Source organism: Fulmarus glacialis, unplaced genomic scaffold (assembly GCF_000690835.1).
Source record: "Fulmarus glacialis isolate BGI_N327 unplaced genomic scaffold, ASM69083v1 scaffold4132, whole genome shotgun sequence".
NCBI lineage: Eukaryota > Metazoa > Chordata > Aves > Procellariiformes > Procellariidae > Fulmarus > Fulmarus glacialis.
The window spans coordinates 43,351-67,961 of record NW_009195780.1 but is presented as its reverse complement, the minus strand read 5'-3'; the positions used below and the strand labels follow the sequence as shown (position 1 = coordinate 67,961).

The 24,611-nt window shown below is 34.3% G+C and overlaps 1 protein-coding gene across 6 annotated transcripts in view; it reads right to left on the bottom strand.

Annotated features, from left to right (window-relative positions):
* LOC104084375 (sodium channel protein type 2 subunit alpha-like) overlaps nucleotides 1–24,611 on the bottom strand; it is a 48,970-nt gene that overhangs the window by 9,189 nt on the left and 15,170 nt on the right. For all 6 annotated transcript variants that reach the window (XM_009588187.1, XM_009588189.1, XM_009588192.1 and 3 more), the window contains exons 12-19: nucleotides 23,815–23,947; nucleotides 23,076–23,314; nucleotides 21,065–21,238; nucleotides 19,533–19,910; nucleotides 17,123–17,575; nucleotides 8,618–8,735; nucleotides 6,541–6,695; nucleotides 5,124–5,297 (exon numbers count right to left, since the gene is read on the bottom strand). In XM_009588187.1, the coding sequence (XP_009586482.1) occupies nucleotides 5,124–5,297; nucleotides 6,541–6,695; nucleotides 8,618–8,735; nucleotides 17,123–17,575; nucleotides 19,533–19,910; nucleotides 21,065–21,238; nucleotides 23,076–23,314; nucleotides 23,815–23,947 (1,824 nt within the window). The remainder of the gene's footprint in view (nucleotides 1–5,123; nucleotides 5,298–6,540; nucleotides 6,696–8,617; nucleotides 8,736–17,122; nucleotides 17,576–19,532; nucleotides 19,911–21,064; nucleotides 21,239–23,075; nucleotides 23,315–23,814; nucleotides 23,948–24,611) is intronic.

Here is a 24,611-nt window from a genome sequence, read left to right as displayed (position 1 = left end):
AACAAAACAACTTTTTTTTTTTTTTAATTTTTTTAATAGCCTCACAATACAAATGTAATGCCTAGAGGAATAAAACTTTCATCTGAATATCAGAAAAAAGTTCATAAAGACCCTAAGCTTCTAGCAAGAACAAATAAAAAAGAACAAAAAATTTAAAAAATTAATAGAACATTGTGTGTAAATTTCAGAACAGTTTAAACAAAAAGAGACGTTAACCTCTGGAATTTTCATCACACACAGAGTGCTAGTTAGAAGAATGCACATCACATCTGTGCAAAATGAAGGGCAATTTGGATAAAAAGAATTTGAATAAAAGCTCATCTTCCCAATAAACTCAGCAAAAGCTTGAAATGTACTGAAAACCTAATCCCATTCTACATGACATGGTTACAATACCAAACAGTGCTCTACTACAGATGCATTATTATAGTCATGATAAAATGTGAGCCAGCAGCATTTGCTTCCGCTAATTTGCACTTAGAATAATTCACAAAATAGCAGATACATGAATAACTAGTAATTCATATTGCCTGCAGATGATGACAGACTCGGAAGTGGTATATACTCAGTCAGACAGGACTCTGACATGCATGACTCCTAACCGTACAACAGACACAAAGAAATACCAACGTCAATACAATTACCTAAAAGCAATGCACTCAAATGCATAGAACAGTAGACAGCACTTTCCTGGGAAGTGGAGTTATGACAGAGTTAATAATTTAATTCTGAGCTATGGCTTGTTGTCTCTTCAGACTACTGCAACCTGGGTATTTAAAAATATAGTATCAAGTACCAGAAGAAAATCTATGTTTACGTCCATTTGGCAAAGAGCACTGTTTCTCGTGTTTGAAGTTCAAAACCAAAGTTAAAAATTCTAAGTCCAAGAATGATCAAGAAGCTGGCAGATATATTTTAGAGTTATCTGCCTTGGAGTATCGAAATGGGTTAAACAATGGCACATTATAAAATACATAGACAGTGAGGAGAAACTGACTAATTTTTTTATGTCTTTTAAACATAGCATGCAATGTTTTAATAAAATCAGGGGTGATTTTAAAAAATCAAGATGCAATGTTTTTTGTAAATCACACAAACTGAATAAAATCAAATTAACTCAGGGAACTCAACATCTGTCCAATATATGAAATACAAGTCAGTAATCACTACAATGCCTTATCATGAATGACTATATACCTGTATTTATGAAATAACCCATCTAAAACTTTAGATAATTCAGCTGCTGAAGTAACTATAATTAGGCCATATAGTTCAAGTGAAGAAAATTCCATTAAAAAAAGGAAAAAAAGAAAACTAGGAGAAGAGCCAGAAAAAAACCATTCACTGAGTGGAATGACCTTCGTTTATGCCACCAATCTGATTTCCTATACAAACTCAACTATAATATTTAAGTTTCAGAAGACTGTTCCTTCTTTAAATTAAAATGTTAGGCAAACATTTAGGATAGAAAGCATTAATCCACATGAATCCATCAAGACCTTAAGATCATTACGCCTTACTTTTACAATTCTAGAGAAGATACAGAGAAAATCTGTTTCAAGTATTCCTGTCAGATAACCGTATTTTCTTAGATAATGCAGTTATTATATATGCATATTTGCATTGCAAGAAATCCTCTTCCTGCAAGATCAGCACATCTCTACTTAATGATGCCGTAATTTTATCTTTCTTTGGAAACTAAAATATAATTTAACATATTGCTTTATTCTGCTTTCTTTTTTGGAAGGGATAAAGGAGAGGGAGGATAGTTCATCTCACCACGTGGTGCTGATGGCAATTAAAGCTTAATTTTTTTGGTACCATTTGTGGATGTGTGTGCATGTAAGCACTTTTTTTTTTTTTTTAATAAATAATTTCCTTCTCTGCCTTATGTATGGTCATGGTTTGGACAACTCCTGATACCAGCTCTGAACTTTCTTCCACATACAAAAGAGCTAACTGTAACATTTCTGTGATGTAAAATTAGAAAATAATATTGTATTCTTTCACCAATACAGTAAATTCAAAAGGTGCATTGTAACAAAAAGAAGGGGAAATGTGAAAAACACACTGTAATGATAGATGTGAGACAGAATCCATGCTCAGCTTCATTTCAACTTTCTGTTCTTGTAACTACCAAATAGGGCATTTGCAGAAAAGCACATTGTTAACGTAAGGTGGAAACATCTTACTTTGGACCTGTTAAACTGCTTGTGTTTTGAACAATTAATATACCTTGAGATTTATTTCCTCTTTGAACTTTATTACTCTTGTGGAAGAGAGGGTCTAATCCGCAAGAATTTTTGAAACCTTCAGTAGAGCTGGATTAACAGCTCAAAAGCTGGTTGTCCTGCTGTTTTCTGGTGAGAGTCAATGACTTGTGTCCTCCCCGAGTCTTCCACTCCAGATGGCTGTCTCCCGTTGCATTTACACATGAGGAAGCCTTATGCTTCTTTCCTTCCTCTAAAGGCAGTTCAAGCAAGCTGTTAAACCCTACACAATCCCATGTTCGTTATGTTTCATTATACCCTTTGAACTTGCACATGGAAGACTGAGCAAAACCAGCATTTGTACTTGTTTTGGGGCTAATTATCCTTTTCTGGAAACACTGTGAACGTCACAATGGGTAAGAATTTCTGTTAGTATGCTGTAAGTTCTGTCCCCCAAACAGGGGACAGCTGGAGAGTTTAGACCAATAGGTATAGAACAGTTTGCCTAAAAAGGTCCTGTAAAATGTTGCCTCACTGTGAAACTGTACTGGTATGGCAAATTTGTTCAATGTTTAGCTGGATAAAGGCATAGGACAGGAAGATAAAGATAGATTCAAACGATCAGCAGCACACTGCCTGTTACCTAAACCAATGGTAAAATGCCAGCAATAAGAGAAAGAGTTAAAGTTGCTTGCTACTAGCTGAAAACAATAACAAGTAAATCTGGCAATGAAGTCAAAAAGCTAAGCAGACCACCAGTGACTTTTTCAGGGGGAAGGGCAGGTTTACAATATAGGGGATCAAACACTGGAAACAGATTGCCAAGTAAGGTGGCAGAATCTCCATTCAAAACCGGGTACTGGGTATCACTCTGAGCAACCTAATCTAACCTTGAGGTTAGAGCTAATTTCTAAGCTGGCCCTGCTTTCAGCTAGACCAGAAAACCTCCAAAAGTGCCTTCCAACCTAAATTATTCTATGATCTGCCACTATAGGGTCATAAGATGTAGGCATTCCAAGCAAGAGGTGAAGATGGCTACATGAAAGCACTGAAATCTCTGAAAAATGGAAGAGCCCATACCTATCCATACGGAGATACGGTATGCTTTACTAAGAAGAATTTATCTTAAACGCAATTCAAGATCAACCTTTCACAATACAGGCTTGTATAAAGATACTAATTCTGAATACTTCTTAAATAGTAATATATTTATTTATTTATAATTTTGTTTCATTTTCACAAATGACAACTCTAGTGGACAAATAGAAATGCAAATTTAAGTATCACAAGGTTCTGGAAACATACTGTCTTGGAATCCTAACAGGACATGAGACTAAAGCATGGCATCAACAATTATATGCAAAGACGACAAAATCCATCTGGATGACCGCTGCTGACTTCCCGCTAATTATAAAATTGTCATATTTTTTCATTTAACATTTGAGTTACAATTAAAAAAAAAAAAATCAGAAGTCTATGGCATCCATAAAGAAAGCTAATATAAAAAAAAAATATATATATATTCAGCCTCACTCAAAGACAGTCTTAACTTTTTTTCTTTTGCCTTGTTGAGGGTATCTTGTTTCGCAGAATTTAATCTTAAGGAAAGGGAAGAACTTCTTATACTCACTAAGTTTCTTAGAGATCAATACGTGTTGACTTTATACTTTGTATAAGTATATATTGGGTGTTCACAACAGAAGGAATGGAAAGGACGTGAAAGGAGAAAGCTAAAAATTGCATTTCCCAGAGAAAACATGTTATACCTCATTTCACTGAGTTAGCCCATTTGCTCAGAACGGGGATTCTGCGTCCCCGTCCCATAACTGATGCTAAAAAGAGAAGCACAGTTAAATGTGAAAGACAGATAACAAACACTACTTGTGCCTTTCCCTCCAAAAAAGTATTTAAAAAAGAGCATTAGGTAGGTTTCAATTCTATTGGGTAGGGGACAAAATTTCAGTCCTAGACTCCAGATTCCATCTGATTAATAGACCCCCGTCCATTTGTTGAATTTCCACTCAAATGTCTATGCAAAGAGTAAGAACTTCTTCATAAAACTTCAATGTCACTAATTTCATTAATTTCGTTGGAGTGCAATTTCAACGGTACTTGATATTGTATTTGTTGAAAAACATTAATTCTGTCACCTAAAACCTGGCTTTTTTTCTGTTATAAGAATTCAGAATTCAGAGAGGCAACAAGAGACATTCTCTATGATCAGAGACAGAGCCAAACAAAATCAAAATAATTTCAGCTTCCAAAAAACAATCTTTAGAAAGTCATGTGTCAATGAAAAGTGAAAGAGTTGCACTGAAATTAGCCTTACAGCCTAGTACACAGTGAGCGCCATAACAATCAAAATGAGGATTGCGAATGAATGATTCCCACCATTTTATATTGATCCATAGGCCATCACTTTTTGTTTTTCTCAATCCTTCTCTTTACTTCAATTGCTGGCTCCTTGCCCCCACCCCTCTTCTTTTGCTGTTGTCTTGACTTCCTGATACCATTCTCCCTTGCAGTTCTTTGCCAGTGACTCATTAAGCCCAGGATCAACTGTCCTACCCAAACCCCATGTGCTCACTTAAATTTCTCTTTCCTTTCTGTGTCTGCTTCCTCCTTGTCCTCTGTCACCAAATCCAGAAGACTGAAGCCCAATCAGCTGATAGTCCTCACTCACTGGTTGGGACCCAACACAGTGAAACACAGACAGAACGCATGGAGTCAATGATAGCATAAATATAAAGGCAGGTTTAGCTACTCACTGAATAATTACAACAGAATCTTACTCACCAGTATATTTAAACCCAATGTATATTCTTCACTGTATATATATGTATCAGATTGGAGTTACATAAAAGGACCTGTCTAAACAACAGAAATAGGCTACTTAGAAAGTATAGTACCTACATCAACAATCAGGAAGTCCAGCCAGCACCAAGCATTAGTGAAGTAAGTTCGAAAACCATAGGCCACCCATTTTAGCACCATTTCCAGAATAAAGACGTAAGTGAAGATTTTATCAGCATAATCCAGTATGGTTTTTATAGTCTTGCGTTGTTCAATATATATATCTTCAAAAGCCTGTGAAGAATGGGTCGTGTAAGTCAGACATTCATAGGTCTTCGCATACTACAAATTAAGCCAAGAGAACTAACTTAAAAATGCAAAGTAAAATCACTTTCAACTTTAGATGTTTTACCTTGAAAAGCCAGCATGAGCAGAGATTACAATTGCATTCTTTCTGAGTTTTAGATTTTATCATTGCCTGATAATGGAATTACAATTTAATGACTGAAGTTGCCAAAAAGGTTTTTAGAAATTTCAATAATAGTCAACACAGAATTACAATTTGTCACCCTGAAAAGCCCAGTCAGGCTCAGTCAGAAGGCAGTCTCCTAATTATAATAAATTCAACTAACAAAAGAGAATAATGAGCTACAGTGACCAAATATTGTGTTGCTGCTGATCTTTGCTGAATTCCAATATTGGGTGTTGGTGGCAAGGTTTTGGTAGCGGAAGGCTGCAGGGACAGCCACTGTAAGAAGAGGCCAAGGGCTGCCCTGTGCCGGCTCCACAATGGACCCACCACAGGAAGCAGCTCAGCCCATCAGTGAAGCTGGTGGTGCCTCTGGGAAAACATATTTAAGAAAGGGCAAAACACTGCATGGCAGTACGAGGACTGAAGAAAAAGTGAGAGAAACTACCCTGCAAACCCCAAGGTCAGAGAAGAAGGAAGAGACATGGTGCTTCAGGTGCTGGAGCAGAGATGATGACTGTATATATCAAATCCTATGTCACTCAAAAACCAAAAAGAACCCAATACTTAGTAGCTGTGTGAAGGACTAAATATCACTAAGAATCGTATAAAGGAATGCAAGGATTTCTATGTAACAGTCTAGAAATACTGAAACTAAAACTAAAGCAAAAAATTAACTGAGAACATGATTAATTCAGTATTTGTACCGCTTTTGGGGAAAATTTTAATTTAAAGTAGAATAACTGTTCCAGTTATTGCATACAATTAATTTTGTATGATTCTTATAATTTCTTAAACAAGATTTTTAGTGTAATCCTTTTCATAAGCACCCTCACACACGTATCACCTTGTATTCATCAAAAATTAATCTGCAGAATGTTATTTGACAGCAGAATTTTAATGACTTATTTTATATGCACTACCCAAAATATTCTGAGAATTTACTTCCAAGATCTTTTTCAAGCCAACTTTGTATTTTTTTCTTAATGAAGGCAGATGTGTTATGATACTATCTTTGATAAAACATTTTTTATAGGTATTGTTTCTATGGGTGCAAGCCTTACTTACCAGAGCACCACTGCTGAGAAGAATCATGAAGACAATGAATGTTTCAAACCAGTTGTGTTCTACTATCTTGTAGCAGGTTTTTCGAAGGTTCCACCAGATTCTTCCTTTTGTACTTTCCGTACTGCCTTTACAGCATTTAAACTTCCGTATACAGCCTAAGAATAGAAATAATGACAAATTGCTATACAGTAGAATTTTCATTATCCTGAAAAAGCTAAATCACTCTTAACTAGCTCCTATTTCATGAGGTAGTCAGTGCTTCAAATTATTGCATGTTACTTAAAGCATCCTTACCTTCTCAATTTGATACTTTGGATGTAGGAAAACTTGCATGTACACAATTTTTCTACTACCCTGATGCTACACCAAGCTTAGAATCAGAGAGAGTCATCTGACTGAGCTAGTTTTCATTTATAAACACATTTTTAAAAATTATTTTTCATTTATATACAGATAATCACAGAACATATGAGAATTGTCAGGGAGTAGAAACAAAGAGCATAAACACATAGCAACTTTCGCATGAACTAGTTCAAGAGTACAGCAGCTTCTTTTAGAAGTACTTTTGTCTCTCAGCTAAGGTTCAAATAAATCACACAGATGTAAACACCCTTTATTTTATTATACTGAGGAATAACCTCTGCTTCAAGGGCTGACTAAGGATACCTCTTTCATGACATAAACAACTGATAACTGGAGATTCTGAGAGCTTTTCCATGTGGTACAGATTTATGGCAACCATCCACAGAATTCTGCCTCACCTTGGAGAGCTCCCTACTTTATCATGGGGCCTCAAGGCACAGTTTTCAATGAACCTCAGTATCTGCCTGGCTAATAGTAGTCTTCTTATTTCTTTAAAAGTGATTAATCACATAGAAACATAACCAAGTTTAAATGATTTTAATGGATCCCAAAGGCAGTATTCTAGTTTTCCTGTGAGTGTCATTAAGTTAATATGTTACAAGTAAGTTATGCTATATTTCATCAGCTCAGATAAAACAGCTACCACTGTGAAGAGCATGATTTATCTTACCTTCAACTACTCAAAATGCCTACATTATGGAAAAATTAATCTTATGCCCAAGGATTGATAGACATCACATAATATAAGGATAAAGAAGAATTGTAATATAATGTGAAATTATTTGAAAAGTGTACTTTTTTCCCTTAATGAAGAGCTTAATATATTCAATATAGCCCCAAATTCCAAAACAATTTTGATTTTTTAAAGATGAGTGAAATAATATTTCAAAGGACAAGAGTCCTAGCCTAAGTCAAAGGTGTCTTCATAACAGTAAATCAAAAAAGCATGGATAGGATAGGAGAGTTAATCCTGGAACGTATTTTGTTTTCAATGATTTTAATCATGACTTAAAAGGAAAAAAAAATGGGAAATATATTCCTAAACAGTAAATTACAGTAGTCCCCTAAAGGACATAGCTATACAGAACTAAAATAAATGGAAACTTCTAAGGACATGCAAGTATGCTTGTCTCAAGTTAAGTCAAGTTAAGAGAAGACTCAAGTTAAGTCTTGAATAAAAACATAGGATCTCATTCACCTGTTGCATCCCACATTGTATTTATGCACCCCCTCCCCCAATTAATGGTGTAATGTCCAGATAACAACTCTATTGTTTGAGTCAAACTTTCCAAGATCTGAATCATCCAGTGGATGATTCAGCGCTATGAAGGGACTATGGGTAATCACATGATTCTGGTTTAAATTTCTCAGTGGAGTGAACCTGGTGTAGGGTTTGGTCTTGCAGATTTCACTACTGAGAATGTAATTTAAATCAACAGGATCTGAGAATCAGTTTATAGAATTGTGCCTAGTGTTTATTTTAAAATATTATAAATGATCACATACACACATATTTAACTTTGCATCACACAAGTGGCTCCATGGACTTCAGTACAACTATCTGCAACAGGCAAAATTAATCATAAGACTTGACAAACTAGGATCTGGGACTGCTGTAGCAAATAGCTTCCTTGAACTGCCAATGCTTGTTGCAAACAACCAAAATGTAATTGCTAGCCCCAGATTTTATTTCCACACCTTCTGTAGAACATACCTTCTGTAAAGCATGCTTGTAGCTCTGATGCTTTTTCTGGTTCAGTTTCAGCTTTTTCTTCTCCAAAGAGAGCTAAATTAACTGTACTTCCTTCAGATGAGCTGGAAAAATTTAGCTTCTGAAAATAAAATTTGATAACAGTTATACTTTATTAATATTTACATTTTTAGAACTGTAATTAACTTTAAGCATGCAACACTGTGTGCAAGTAATAATAAGAACAATATTTGTCACAAGAAACACACACAACCAACCACATATAGCAGTCAATGCTGTTGAAATGTGCATAAATCACTCACTTTCTACCTAGAGATTGCAAGGCGTATCATGTAATCTTTCATGGAATTTCAGAATTTCTGGTCTAAATAAAGTGTTATCATTCATCGAAGTTTACTACCAAGTGGATTTTCTGATACATATTCTATCTATTTTGTTTTCTACCACTATTTTCTTACTATAATTTCTGTTGCTACATTTTAAATCAATACCAGTTACACTGTATACGTTAAGACTACGTATGTTGGCAGCTACTTTCATTAGAGCAGTCTCCTCAACCTGAAGACAGTAAATCCTGACAGGAAAAAAATTCAAATTGTGAACTGTCAGGGTAAACTGTCCAAGGGACAAAATGTAGCAGGTTTTTAAGGACTGAATTTAATTCAGTGCCCATTATTCATAATATAAAAATAAAGGAAATGAATTATCAGTTATTTTTCACTGGCATTTTAAACATCAGTATGATGCAAACTAACCAGTTCTGGCATATATGACAATTTATAATAAAATTTGGTTACCTTTGACCACAGATAATTTAGTTATTTTTCATTTTAAGATCATTCTTGTGATCTAGATTGGAAAATGCTAAAGTAAAATCAGGATTAATATGAAACCTTGTTTCAGATGTAAATTTGAACATTACCCTCAACACATTCATAAAACAAATTAAGCCTGCCCTATCTTAACCCATAATTATCACTACCATATGAACACCTTTTATGTTTTTTCATATATACTGATAAGTTTCAAAAAGGAAAAAGTATGATAAATACATTTCAACTGGCATTAATTTGCATTCTTTTTTGCCAATGCAAATATGTATTACATTGTGCATTCTGAAACTACCCGTTACTCTGGTACACATACCTGTACAGTTAACACCCAGAAAGGATTTTTTTTGTTTTGTTTTAATAATTAAAATTACATAAGTCACATTAGTACAAAAAATAACTAATAAAAGAATAAGCCTTAATTTATTTTTTATTTTGTAATCTGCATGTGTATTGCAAAAATCCATAGTCTGGAGATTTTAAAGATACGGTGTCCTGTACACTTAATCTGAGTATGAGTACCAAACTAAGTCAAAGTAGTTTTGGTCACAGCATTCTCTGACGTTTTACAATGTTATTATCACGAAGTATGTAACATCAGTAATGAATTCACACAACTAAATGTCTGTAGGGAATGATGTAAGCACACTTTGTAAAACAGCCTCGGTTTTGTAGAATTAACACCATTTTCATTAATTGAGCTAGACTTGCATGATTAAGAGACATTTAAGATATAAAAGCAGACAAGTTACAGTCACCATCCAATCAAGCTATATTTACATCTCAATTGCGAAATGTGAAAGGACAAAATTATTTTAGGTATTAAACAATTTTTTAAAGATGTTTTTTAATGAAAGAAGACGGAGACAATTTAATAAGAAAAAGCAACCCAGTGTTCTGCATTAACTTTTATTAAAAATGATTCAGTAATATTGCCTACTTTGCTGCTACTTTAGAAACTACTTATCTGGAATAGAACCCCCAAATTACTCATATTTAATGTAAACACCTCTTTTCATTTTTAGTAGCATTTATTTTAAAATACAATATTCACAGCAAACATCTTTTCCTATCACTAATTCTACTGATCCTGAGGATAGCACTATATACCTCCATCATTTTATTAATATGCTGCTTTCATCATTCCATGACATAGCATATATATTGCAAAATGTTGCAGCAGTGGTGGGTAAACTGAAATAATGAATTGAATTATAAATCAAATTACTAATTTTAAAAATATGTATTTTTTAAGAGTAAGGAAGTTTTGTGTCATATTGCTACAACACGAAGTACCCTCGGTCATTTGACCTGTAAGCTACTTAGTACACCGTTTGAGCAGATGACATGAATTCAGCTGAAAGAACACAGATTTTTATGAATTAACAACATTAAAAGATGAACAACCATAAATAGAAAAGAAACTGAAAAGAATCAATGTGTTTAGAACATGAAGTTATATATCATTTAATACATGGTAGAAGAATCAGAGATTAAAGACTTTTTTTATTTTTAGTTAAGACAGACAATTTTCTTTACTCTAGAAATAAAATTAGAGGCTCAATGAACTATTTTGATACAAAGGACAGGTAGCCTGGTTCCCTCTTTCTTCTAAGGACAGTGTAGGAGATAATCCTGTGCTTGAAGAGTTACAGATTTAATTAAACATCGGTTCTCTTTTTCATGTGGGGTGCTCATATTTTTCACTAAGATGAAGGTATCAAACAACAAAAAAACCTAGACGGTAAAAAGCAATATGCATAGAAGAGTTTCCTCTTCTAATTAAAAACTGAGTTAGTTTCTTTGCTATGTACAAAGTTCATTGAGATCTAACTAATTTTGTGAATCACTCCAGGAACAGGACTTTTAGGAAAGAGAGAAATGTTCATCCTTCACCTTCCAGGGCACTTAGCTGCTGTTCAAAGTTTACCAAATAAGGTAAAAAGGCCTCATTGTATATACACTAAGCACTGGATTGAATGGGTCAACTCATGTACTCAAAAGTTGATTAGCTGCCTTGACATTTGCAAATCAGCAGCTAAAACATTTTTGTTAGAGAAAATTCCCTCAATATAATACTTTTTTCTTTTTCACTGTTGGCAGTGAAAAGCTATTCAGATTTTGAATACGTTACTTTTTTCAATACAGATATCTACTGTACTGTTATAAGGCCAAAATTTGGAGCTCACGATCTTTCTCTTTTCCTGAAGGAGTCAAGGTATGATGGCACAAATACTTGCAAGAATAACGTCGCTACTACAAATTGCCCCACTGAAGCCACTTAGAATTGCTTGAGGTAATTAGTAAAGAATCAATCTTTAGTGAGCATCATCTTAAAAATAATAAATGAAAAATGTACACAAAATTGCAGACAATGACTTTAAAGAAAATTCCGTAATAAGAGCTAATAATAAGTAGGCCAGTCCTTATTCACAAGCTACTGTGCATTCAACTTACAAGTCATTCACATTTTGATATTCAAATAGTAAAGGAAAATACTATATGTTTCCCAACCTCCAAAGCAAAGAACAAACATACCAGCAATACAGCTGTATACAGGATAAAAGGAAAACATTGTCTTGTGTAATTTAAAAAAACAAAAACAGAACAAACCCACAGGAAGACTATGCTGCATATTCTCATCTTCTCATTTACTAAGGATCTCTCTCTCTCTCTTTTTTTTCTTTTTAATTTAAGTAGACTGAGTCTCTTTGTGCTGGAGAAGGAGGTAAAGAACTGCAGTAAAAAGTGAAAGACGGTTGCTGATAACAGCGCTTTGGAGAGTATGTTCAGGAACCTCTTAGAAAAGAGAATCCAAAAATATTACCTTGTAGAAATGCAACAGAAAACCTTAGCACACCTGTGTCTTATGCTGCTTATATTCCATCAATTGAATATCTTCCTGCTTAATCAGATCTATTTTACGCAGGAAATTCTTCTTCAATAAAAACAATCTCATTTTTCCATTTAGTCTCAACTATTAACTAAACAACAAAAAGGACACAAAGCATATTTTTTGTAATCATCATCTTTACTACATCAGCTTGACTTATCACTGAGTATGGTACTCTTCAGCGTAAGCACAGTTGGTAAAGTCACTTTCATTGGGATCTTCTTATTTATCTTTTTTGGAAAGAATAAAAGTAAGTATGTCTATAAATAAGGCCTGCAAATTATTTACCTTTTAAAGAAACCAAAAGTATTGTCCATGGAAAATGGTCACCAAACTAAAACCAAAACCTACCTCTCCTATTCTATGTAACTTAGGAAAAAAATGGCATTTAAAATAAAAAAAAAGCATGACTTATTATGCAAGGAATGTTACAGTGAGACAATGTGACATCCAAATGAAAAAGATTCAAGTGTTTTTCAGTCAAATGATTACAAGCTCCTGGTTTACTGTTTTGCATGCTGTTCTACACCTGTCCAGATTCATGACAGCAGAAGCTTGAAGCAGGAGCAGTGTCACATAAATAATATCCATCAAATCAGAATCATCCCCCCATACTTAGCACCAGTAGGATGGGATACTATCACATTCTACTCTCCCCTACTTAAGTGCCTTTTCTAAAATGATTTGGAAAAATCCTTGGAAAGATATTTTTCCATTCCAGTTTTCTGAATAGCTTACAGGCCCCCTGGGCACAAAAGTAAGACCTGAAATATTTCCAATATGTAATACAGTGCAAAAAAACCCATGAAAGATAATGCAGGATTCCACAACAAAACCACGTGAACAAAATTCGTATTTGGAAAAGGAATACCTCAATGACCCCTAAATGGCAAGGAGCGGAACTGCCCAACTATTCAGATAAGATCATCAGGGATAAGAAACACATAGCTTGGTACAATTAAGGTTTGTTTCACAGTTCTGGAGTTCCTGAGTTTAGAGGTTTGGGAGGGTACTGGTTCCTATTTTGTCTTTTTAACAATTGTCTTAATTTAACCTTACCCTGGATTTTCCTAATTTTTGTATTTCTTTCAAGCTTGAACTTCCTTATTTATATTGTTTTAAAATACCCAGATTTATTTAGACACCTACATAGAATCCTACACAGAATTTTTGCCTGAAATTGTTTTATGTCTGTCTTTCTAAAAATTAAGTTAACAAAGAAACAATTATTAATGATAGTAAGAAAATTATGATAAGATGATAAGAGAAAAACTGATATAAATTATTCCCTAACTTCCAATCTTACAGACATACACGAATTTCATGAGTAGAATATAACTAAATTATTACATCCATATTCAAAAGGACTATGCATATGTATAAAAAAAGATATTGCTTGTTCCCAGGACCGTATCTTTCATCCTATATTTTAGCTTCTCGTATATGAGAAAACTGGAATGTAAATTATAAAAACATTGTGAACAAACATGAAACAATTTATATCAAAAGTTATAAACATTTTAGCATACAAGTAATTGTATATATGTAATATTACAAAGGCATTGGTCAAATGAACATGATCAGAAAATGTTCATAACCACATGACAGCTAAAAACATGGTTCAACAGATGAACAGAAAAAGTGAAGTGAAGATTACCTTTCCATTTTCATAAAATTATAGCCTGTTAACCTCTTTTAAACTTGAACATCTTGATGCTTAATAATTCAGTTAACAATAATAAAAACCTACAAAGCATGCAGGTTATGCCACGGAAGTAGTACAGAAAATACCAAAGATGTAACAAGGAGAGAGGAACATGTTGTGGTTGCCCTCAACCATGCTGTGACATGAGTCAAGGGACTCAGTTTACAGAGCAGCTGTGCATGTTTCCACTACATTGCAATGGATGGGGAAAAATATATCGTAGCTGAGTAGCATGCAGGCCAATCAATCTCCAAAGTGATCATATATGTATGATTTGTTTAGGTAACCTGTGTAAGTGTGCTGACACGTTGCTCTGCCTGGTTAAAAAGCACCAGATCTGCATTCTTGACTGATCCAGCTTGATTTTACTCCTGTGAGAAGTAAGAATGGTACGCAATGGAGTTAAAACATGGTACCCTTTAAGTTGTTTGAGTTCTGGAAACAGCAGAAGTATGGACTCCTACTTATTTAAAAATGTGTTTTCTAGATATGTCACACATTTGCAAAACATAGCATTTATAGCTGTTGATTAGAGCTTTAAGCACATCCAAAGACATGAAAGAGGTAAAATTAGCAGAATATCTGAAGCTCATAGATTTATATTGGACTTGGGCCTGAACTTAAAAAACAAAAGCCACAAACAAAAAAAAACCCCAAAACCCCCTTCACCCCCAAACCCCACCCCCCAAAAAAAAACCCAAACCAAAAAGACAGAGATACACTCACACTATGTATATTACAGCTTTAAGCATCCTCTAAATGGTAGTAATTAGACCTTTAAAATAACAGAAATACATTTTCCCTTGCATTTCATTTTCAAGGTTATTCCTGGTCTTCATTAGATGCTAAATATGTATCTAGGATATACTTTCAGACAGAAGCCGCAAGCAAAACAAAACAAAACAAATCAATCATACCAGGTCAAACACGAAAACTTCTGGGTAAGCAATTTTTCCCAGCATCATTAGCTTTTTCAACTGCATGACTTAAAAAAAAAAAAAAATGTTTCAAACAGTTTAAGGTGCTTTATAGACTGTACCAGATATATAGCAATGTAAAAAAGAAAACCCGTGCCTAGCAATAAACCTGTAATTTCTTCAAGTACCTCACATCTAGCTTTTACTAGTCTTCTAGTATAAATCTGATCTTACTTCTCACCAATGACTTCTCAAAGGCTCATCAAATAATGCAGCTATCTAACAACTCCAGCATAAACTGCTCCTGTTTCAAGGGAAAGTCTGAAAGAAAAGATCTGAAATAATCTACAAAATGAAAGACAATTTCCTTACTGACTATGAACTAGTGTACATGAAATGTTTTTTTGTTGTTAATTTACATATCTCCTATGGTTGTCCTTCAACTATGTCAATCCTTAGCCACTTTTCCCAATTTGAGTGGGTTAAAATTAATACTAGATAATAGTATTTTATAAACAGCTAATGCTGATGTTTAATCTTGAATATCAGAGGTGAGAAGTCATAGATTTTGTTACCCAATTCTTAAATATAAAATAGTGAAGAACCAGGTGTCTTCAATTGCTGGGTAATTTCCAGGTAAGGATTAGATTTAACACAGTTATCAGAGCAAGAGTAAATTACCTGGATTCATCAGATATTCCTTCCACAAAACCAAGTTTTAATAAAAGGCCAGTATCCTTTTTTATTAAAAGGCCAGTATCCTTTATTCAGATTAATAATACGTAAAAAATGTAGCAGCTGTTCAGCAGACATTATAGCTTCCTTACGAAGTGCAGTTAATACTTTAAAACAACTTATGAATATTGTTTGCTTTGCTTTTAAGAGGCTTCTGAGTAATCTAAGGTCTTCTCAGCTGAGACTTCAACATAATATATGGAGCAACAGAACCTCCAAAAAGCAGATGGAACAAATCAAGTGTCAGGAAACAAGCTGCTGAAATAACAAATGAGTGTAATATCATTGAACACTGCACTCTACAATAAAATAAAAACACCTACAGAGTTCCCGTATTACACCTTTCAAATTTAAGTTTAATTTAACTACACTTTGCTAGAACAAACTTATTTTCTAAAATTTGGAAAGCATATGGGCAAATTCATTGCTAGTTCAAAAGAAAACAAAGAAAAACCTAAAAAGCCCACAACAAATAAAACAAAACCCAAACTCCAAAAGAAAACAAAACAATCCAGACAAAGCAATCCAGGCTGGAGTATGGCTGTCTGCATAAGCAGTGACACTCCGTTAATGTCCTTGTGTCTTCAGGTGCCAGGGGAGTTGATACCAGACACAGTCTGCACTGGAGCCACAGCATAGCAATCTGAATTTTCAAAGTGTCTCAGGATTTTGAAATCCATGATTTTGCTTCCCCCGTCAGTCTGCAGCTGCTGACAAATTACTACCTTCCTAAAGCTGACCCAGTTTAAGGTCAGACAGTTGTCTTTGTGGTGACTGGTTCAAAACTCCCACAAACAAGCAAGAAATTAGTATTTTTTCATTCAGCAATTCTATTTCTCCTCATATTTTACTTGACATATTCATCTTATAATACTGACATTGTTCCCTTGGCTTTCCCCCATCATTTTAACTTCAGAACTTGAAAACTGTTGTTATTGCTCTCATTAGCCTGAGTTAGCACCTCTGTTAGATTATCCAGGGCAAATAATGCTGATTTCTGTAGAATTCAGTGAGCTTTAAAAATTAGATGCAAAAGGTATTAATATTCTTTATTAATATCTCCTCTAATCTTTTTAAATAGCAGTTTACTTTCCTCCTTACTTCATGGAAATATGATGATTATATACAAAAACCATGTCTTTTGTCTCTGTTTATTCTGCACATATATACTAGTTTGTCTATACAACCAAAAATTTGGAAAAGCTTGTTTTTCAAAACCCTTTTATAAATGGGTTCGTATATGTTTATACAGTTCTGCCTGGATTTCCTACTCTCTTTAGCTTTCCCGTTTCAGTTTATTCACTCTCAGTACAGTCCAACAATCTTAAATCACAATCGCTTCCTATTTCTAAGCAAGAAGAGCCATACTACGAAAAAATACAATTGGTATAATTAATTCATACAAAATATAAAATATTTAAATCTTACGTCTTTGCTTTCCTCCAAATCTGAGTCACTGCTAAACTCTTCTGTATTTAGATGTTCAAAATCAGATTCACCAACAGCTATTGGTACTGTAACAGTAAGGCTTGGGTTGTTTATGAATGATGTATAATCACTGCCACCTATAACAGTGGCCGTTCCATTCTCATTTTTGTGATAATTCGTATCTATCCTTATTTCAGCGATGGTACAGTTGGAAATGCAATGGTCTCTCTCATCATTCAACTGATCTGTTGCTGTTCTTTGATTTACAACAGCTTGTTTCTGCCAACAAGACTTTTGGACACATTCACCTGCTTTTTTCTTCACATAATCTATTCCCTTCTGAATTCTTGCAACAGCAATCTGTAAGTTGTTCATTTGATTATCATCCTCTGTAGGAGAAAGGCTGTCTGAACTAAATGAACTCAGCAGCAAGGCCAGAAAAAGGTTCAATACCTAAAAAAAAAAAAAAAAAAGACAATACAGCTGAATTTTCTCACTTAATTTTTCATTCACATGTTTCTTCTGTCACCCATTATGAACTTAGGTTTCATGTTTTCCTTTGCTGTACATGATTCTGGAAATTACACAGTAAATAAAACGTAAATGCAATTTAAGCACAACACCTGCCCTATACACCAATGCAGGTTTTTTTGTGGTTTTGCATTACTGTATGACTATGAAGACACTTGTAAATTCTTTTTCTGCTCGTGTTTGTAGAAGGTCTGAAATGAATGATTCTTTGGTACTGACTGAACAGATCCAAAATGTTTACTTCTCTGGCATAGGGAAGCACTCTTCAGCAATAAAAGACACAGCTGATCTGTGCAGAAAACAGCTTTCTTAAATGCTGGTCCAAACTCACACAAATACTTTGCTGTATGCGACTTAAAAAATGTGAAGCACACCCTGACTCCTAACCCTCAAGTCATCCTCTTCCCACGGCAAGACAAAACATAGAATAGACATCAGTTATACAAGCCCAGAGTTTACCAGGAGCTCAAATGGTACTAGGATAGCCAAAGAACCAGAGTACCAGCTCTTAAAGCCTTCAGATCAGCTCTTCTATGCAGCTTTGAAGACAACAGGGTAAAACTATGTGTTGGGAACACAGAAAGACAACTGGATAACAGATCCCTGAACAGCAGGGCTTGTCTACTCATGTAACAAATTCTACTAGAGCTATGGTATAAAATCAGAATACAGTAAATACTGTAGAAAAATTCACAGAGATGGATGCTTCATTCCACAAAGTTCTATCTTCTGGTTTAGAAAACTATTTAAGGAGGATGCTTTGTTTGGTCAACCAATTTCACAGTTCTCTTCATTATAAGACAATAGATTTGTAGAAAATCCTGGAGCAAGTGGCTGTGCTACTAGTAGTAATGCATGACTGGTTTAAAGATAATTAGTTTATTCCTCTTATTAGGTATTTCATTCCTAAAGGATGCCTCCAGGATGGCTAATTTAAAATCTCTTTTGCTACTGACAGTTGCCTAAAGAAAAGATGTAGAATAACAGAGGAAGACTCTAGGCAGTGAGAAATAGTAGGCAATGAGAAAAGCAGAGCAAAAGGCAGGGCAATGAAGGCCTCAAATACTGGTGAGTTAATAAATACAAAACATATTTAAAAAAGACAGATTTATACATGGTAATGTACAAACTGGTACAGATCTGATGCTTTCTTCTGAAAGAGAAAAAAAAGATATAATACAGACTGCTTTAAAAGTGTCTGTAAAAAGCATTTAAGAAATAGGAAGCAAAAAGGGGAAGAGGTGAAAGTAAGTGTGAAGTATTTGAATCTGTTTTTTTCTGCAGAACTGCTGACTTCCAATTCAATTTTCCTTACTCCATTTGTGTAAGAAGTTGGCTGTGCAGCAAGCAGGGCTCAAATTGGCTTAAATTTCAGAGTCTAAGAATGTTAATGCAGTCTTTTAGATAGGAGAGAGCAGAAAAAGTGAAAAAAAAAAAAAAAAACAACCTGGCTATGCACGATTGGAAGTGATGCCTCAATCAGCTAGGGAGAAAAGGCCCTGCTATGTCCTCTTCTGCAAACAGCAAACTCCCATCCTGAGAGCATAACACTTGGGGCGCCTTTGCTCTTCCCTCTCTCTCTAGGTAACCAGGAGTAGTCCACAAAAACCTGAACACACAATGCTTCTCTCTCTCTCACCCATATCCTCTGAATTGCACTCCAGACCCCTGAGGGGGCCCATCCTCCAAGCTGAGGATTCTATATAGGATCAGAAATCCAACAAACAGAAAACTCTGTTTCAGAACCCATACTTGTAACAAATTCAAAATCTTAAAAAACATATTTAAATAGCACATTTAATAATGTTTAAAAACGTCATTACTGGTTCTGTTACCATTCTTTCTCTAAATGAATTCTCAAATTATTTTGGCTACATACCACTAGGTTTCCAATCACCATGACCATCATGAAGACAGCAAGGCACATGGGTTGGCCTGCAACTTCCATGCAGTCCCACATCGTTTCTATCCATTCTCCACATAACACTCGAAATACAATCCGGAAAGAGAGGAAAAAGTACTGCATGTGGTGGAAAAAGTCATGCATGTGCCAGCGTGGAAGTTCACAGTTGTTAGAGATCTTGCAGACACATTCCTTGTAGCTTTTCCCAAACAGCTGCATCCCAACCACAGCAAAAATGAACACAATGATGGCCAGCACCAGGGTCAAATTCCCCAGAGCTCCCACTGAGTTGCCAATAATTTTTATCAGCATATTTAGAGTTGGCCAAGATTTTGCCAATTTTAAAACTCGCAACTGAAAAACAAAAATACAGAGACGTTATTTGCAGTAGTTACAAAAACGCTATAGAAATAAACAACAGATTATGAACTAGTGACTCTCAGCAATAACAAAACAAAGAAACTTCAACATGATTCCAACAACCATAACTTACACAGAAACAGGAGTTTCACAAAATCCACACTTTTCAAGCTTAATAAATTTTAGCCTTTGCTCTTTTTTTGTGTAGTATTCTTTTCTACATGAAAGAGACAACACACTGGTTGAATTTGTTCAGATAGTGAATTCTGAACATGGCATACATCTCAACCATTATGTGCAGAAACAAATTAAAAAAAACAGTAAAGCTCATCAGGATTCTACTGAAGGAAAATAAAGGATTCTGAAATCCTCAAAGAATGGGGTCTTCCAAAAGAATACTGCCTCCAACAAATTTAAAACGGATCAAACAGACACACAGTCTGGAAAAAAAAGCCAAACACAAGCCCTAAGTCAAACATTTCAACTTACTAAGGGGAAAAAAGTATAATTCATACTCTTTCCTACTCATAACCCACCCAAAATAAAAAAGGCATTAAATATTTTTTGTTTTCAGATAAAAGCAAAATGGAAATGCAAAATGGAAAGAGATCACAGGGAAAGAATGTCTCATAGTTCATTTCTCATTTTTAAAACAAAAATATTTTTCTAATAAAAGAAAGCATTCCTTTTTTGCCAAGGGGGAAAGAAAAATCAACCTTTTTTAAATTGAAAAAAAAAAAAAAAGAAATTTTATAATTCCTATATTTTAAAAGAACACTTCTATTCTTTTTGTAATTTCCAGATATGGAAAGTAGACAGAAACTAAAAATGTTTTATTTATTTATATCTCTCAATATCCACTAAATAAATAGTACACTTCACTGTGCTTTACCCATCCGTGTTAAAACAATTACAATAGAATTATAGCTCTTTCCTTTTTAATACTTAGTTGCTTCTGAAGCATAAAACAGCACAAACTATTCAGTGATAACAAATAATTTTGTAAAACATGCTTGCAGAGATATCCTGTGACACTTAGTAAAAAATATACATATTACTAAAAAGTGTCTTATTTACATGAGTACAGTTAAAATACAAATATAATGCATTAATTAATGCAGATATATTATTATCACTAATTTATTTACCAATCTGAATGATCGGAGAACAGATAATCCATCCACATTTGACAGAAAAAGCTCCACCAAACTAAGGGTGACTATAAAACTATCGAAAATATTCCAGCCAACTTGGAAATAATAAAAAGGATGCATGGCAATTATCTTCAGAACCATTTCTGCTGCAAAGATTCCAGTAAAAACCTGAAGGAATAATGTTTATTGTTACTTTATAGGTGAGTATGAATAAGTTGGACCAGCAGATAACGAACAACTTAAGTAAGAATTAACAACCCTCTTACAGCAGGATGTCAGTAAGGAAAATTATCACAAGCTGAACCTCACAGAGAAGATAAGTGGCAATATCAAAAGCTGTAGCATAATTCTGTTAACTTCAGTTACAGATACATTAGTGAATAGTGAAGAATAAACTATTCCTAACAGACCTCCTGTTTGCTCCTCATATCTGCCATCTATATAATTAAAGGAACTTTCCTCAGCAAGATAATAACAGTTGCACTTGCCACAATCGAAGCTGCTTTAACAAAAGGTGCGTGGAAAAATATAAATTGGTCATAAATTGGAGAGTGACGTGCTATTAAATGAAGTATTCATGAGAACTCACAGATACAGTAAGCATATCTTCTCTTTCTTAGGTGCCAAAAAAAAAGGCCAATTATGCCGAGGCTCATGTTTGAAGTAAAACTCCTTTCTGCCTCTGAATGCCTCTGATGCCTTATGAAGCAAAGAGCAAACAAGGCCTCTGAAAAGGGAGTAAATTCATTGTATTTACTGTAGATGTATGACCACCAGTATCTATAGAACTGCATAAATCACTATCTTTTACTAGAAAGATGAAAAAACTTTAAAAACAATCAGGAGCATTTGACAGTCTTTAAAAGACAGTGCTACACAATTCAAAAAGCAAGAAAACAACTGCTGAAACTACACCTGTATTATAATGGCATTTTAGCTGACTGGAAGTAAACAAATTCTTATCAGCACGGAGCTCACACTTCTACTCACACAGCTCAAAATTAGATTAATATTAAGCTACTGCATTACATATGAAAGGAAAAAATGGTTGTGTTTCCGGGGTAAAACACGCGGGCATGATCACAAGACAACCCTCTGCAACATCTATTGAACCTCCCTTATTCGTCTTCCCTGTCTTTCTCCTCAAATACATCCTGAATCTATTTTAAACAGCAACATGACATGATTGTTTTCCACAGACTTTGATCTCTGACTCCAGGTTAAGGTGAAAACATTGAACTATGTCTGTATTGGCCAAAAATATCAGCATACAATTTAAATGTTGACACATTAACAACTCTGGACTTAAACCTGAATACATTCCCAACATGTACTAGAATTTAATATATTCTAATAACCTAACTGTTTTATTATTTGGCTACATTATAATGACCAGAATTACCACTTACAATAAGCATAGGTTAAGAAGTATACCAGATAACATTATCTGTCTTATTGCCATTATAAAACAAACAAACAAACCACCCCAAACCTGACCTACAGACTGTGTCCACTAGGGAACAAAACCCAACTGTATCAACAGACACTCCTGGAATAAGTCACACGTTCTTCGCTATGGACCAAATTGTTATGGACCAATCAAAGCAACATTCTTCATGGAAATAAAAAAATAACACAAAAAATAACAGTGCAAAATAATAATCCAAAATAACATCCAACTCTTCTTCTGTTATGAATGATATTTACAGTAGAAAGGATCTAATTTGGCTCCTACTTTTTTTGTAATACTAAACATAAGTCAGATTTCTTTTGGTTTCGTGTCATTGAAACTCTGGTTGTTGAAAGCTCTACTTGCAGAAATTTTAATGTAGAAATCAAACTCTTAAATACAACATATCTCAAAGGGTATTTTTAGACTATTTTTAGTACAATTAAACCTTTAACATTTATTTTATGGGATGATAATAAAAATAATAAAAGTAATTCTATTTCAAAGAGAAACCAGGTTCCAACTGTATCAAATTATATAGTTTGATGGACTTACCTGATTACCTATTTTAAGTACGTTACTGAAATTGCTACTCATTGGATAACATTCCATGGCCATAAATGCTGTGTTTAAAAGTATGCAAACAGTGATAGCCAGATCAACAAATGGATCCATTACAATAAATTCAACTACATTCTTTACTTTTAACCAGGGCTCCCAACAGTTCCAAATTAAGAAAGTGTGGGCAAACTTATACCAGCAAGGTGGACATTTTTGCCTGGATTCTTCAAGTTCTGGGAAAAAAAGAAATGTATAGTGAACAAGTTTTGGAAAAAGTGAAGACAAATTTTTGTTTATCTGCTTTTCCAGGTTTTAATCTTTGTCCCTGGAACCACTGAGGATGTTTGGAGGAACCTCCTCAGATTTCCAGGAACTTAACTTATTTTTGCTGACTGAAAAGGTTTAATTTTCTGTAACATTTTTACAGTATAGTTAGTGGAAAATTTATCACAAGGCATTTCTTCCAATAACTGTATTGCTAAACATGAATAACTAGTATAAAACACATACATGTTATCTATTTTAATTAAAAAGTGTTTCTTAGTTTAGCCTGCTTATCAGATTCCTTCATTGCTTTTTTCAGTACGTACATGCAATTTTATTCTATTATTCAGTTTATGTATTTGCAATCGCTACATATTTTTTGTCTTCTGTATTTGCACTGTGATATAATACCTTCAAGCAAGTCTAAGACTATGTCAAGAAAGTTCACGCATCTCCAGTTATAACACACCTTCCATTGTATTTGTGATAATGCCAGCTATACTCATGGCTCTTTGCCTTAAACTGGGATCCTCCAGCAACTCCATTGGTATTTGATATGAACTTGTACGCCTCTTTTTTATTTCTATTTCTGTAGTAGTGCTCTATTAAAAAAAAAAAAGGCGGGGGGGCATAAATTACATTCAACTTTAGAAATACAGCAAAGCAGGTATCAGACAAACTCTTCAGTTTCAATGAATTCGTAATAGATAAAGCTTTGTATTTCAGTGCTGTTACATCAGATTTTTTTTCCATTACACATATAACATAAGCCTAGAGTTTTTTTTAAATGGCCATTTTCATGTTATACTTCTGAATACTGTTAATACTTACACTAAAACAAGATTTTGATATTTAGTTCCCAGATTACCATTGCAGTATAGTTAATTGCTATTAACGCCACACAAAGAAATTCTGGAGAAGGCCATAACCAGGGAAACCAACAAAGACTGTTGCAGCACTGGCATCGGAAAAATTCCCAGTTCCTAGTTCCATGCTTTTTCTACCAATATTTCACTTCTAAACTAGTTCAATCACAAGATACTTACAAGAAGTGATTTATGCTAGGAAGTTTTCTGCAATAACGATTATTCTCCAAAAGTAATTTTTATAGATCAGTCTTGATTTCTATACCCATTCAAAACTGATTTAAAGGATATATTTTAGAGTGAATAGCTATCATCTTTATTTTATGAATTTCAATTGAAGAAACAAAGGAAGTCCGACTTAATTGACCCAAAAAATGAATACGTTTTTTTTAAGAAGTAT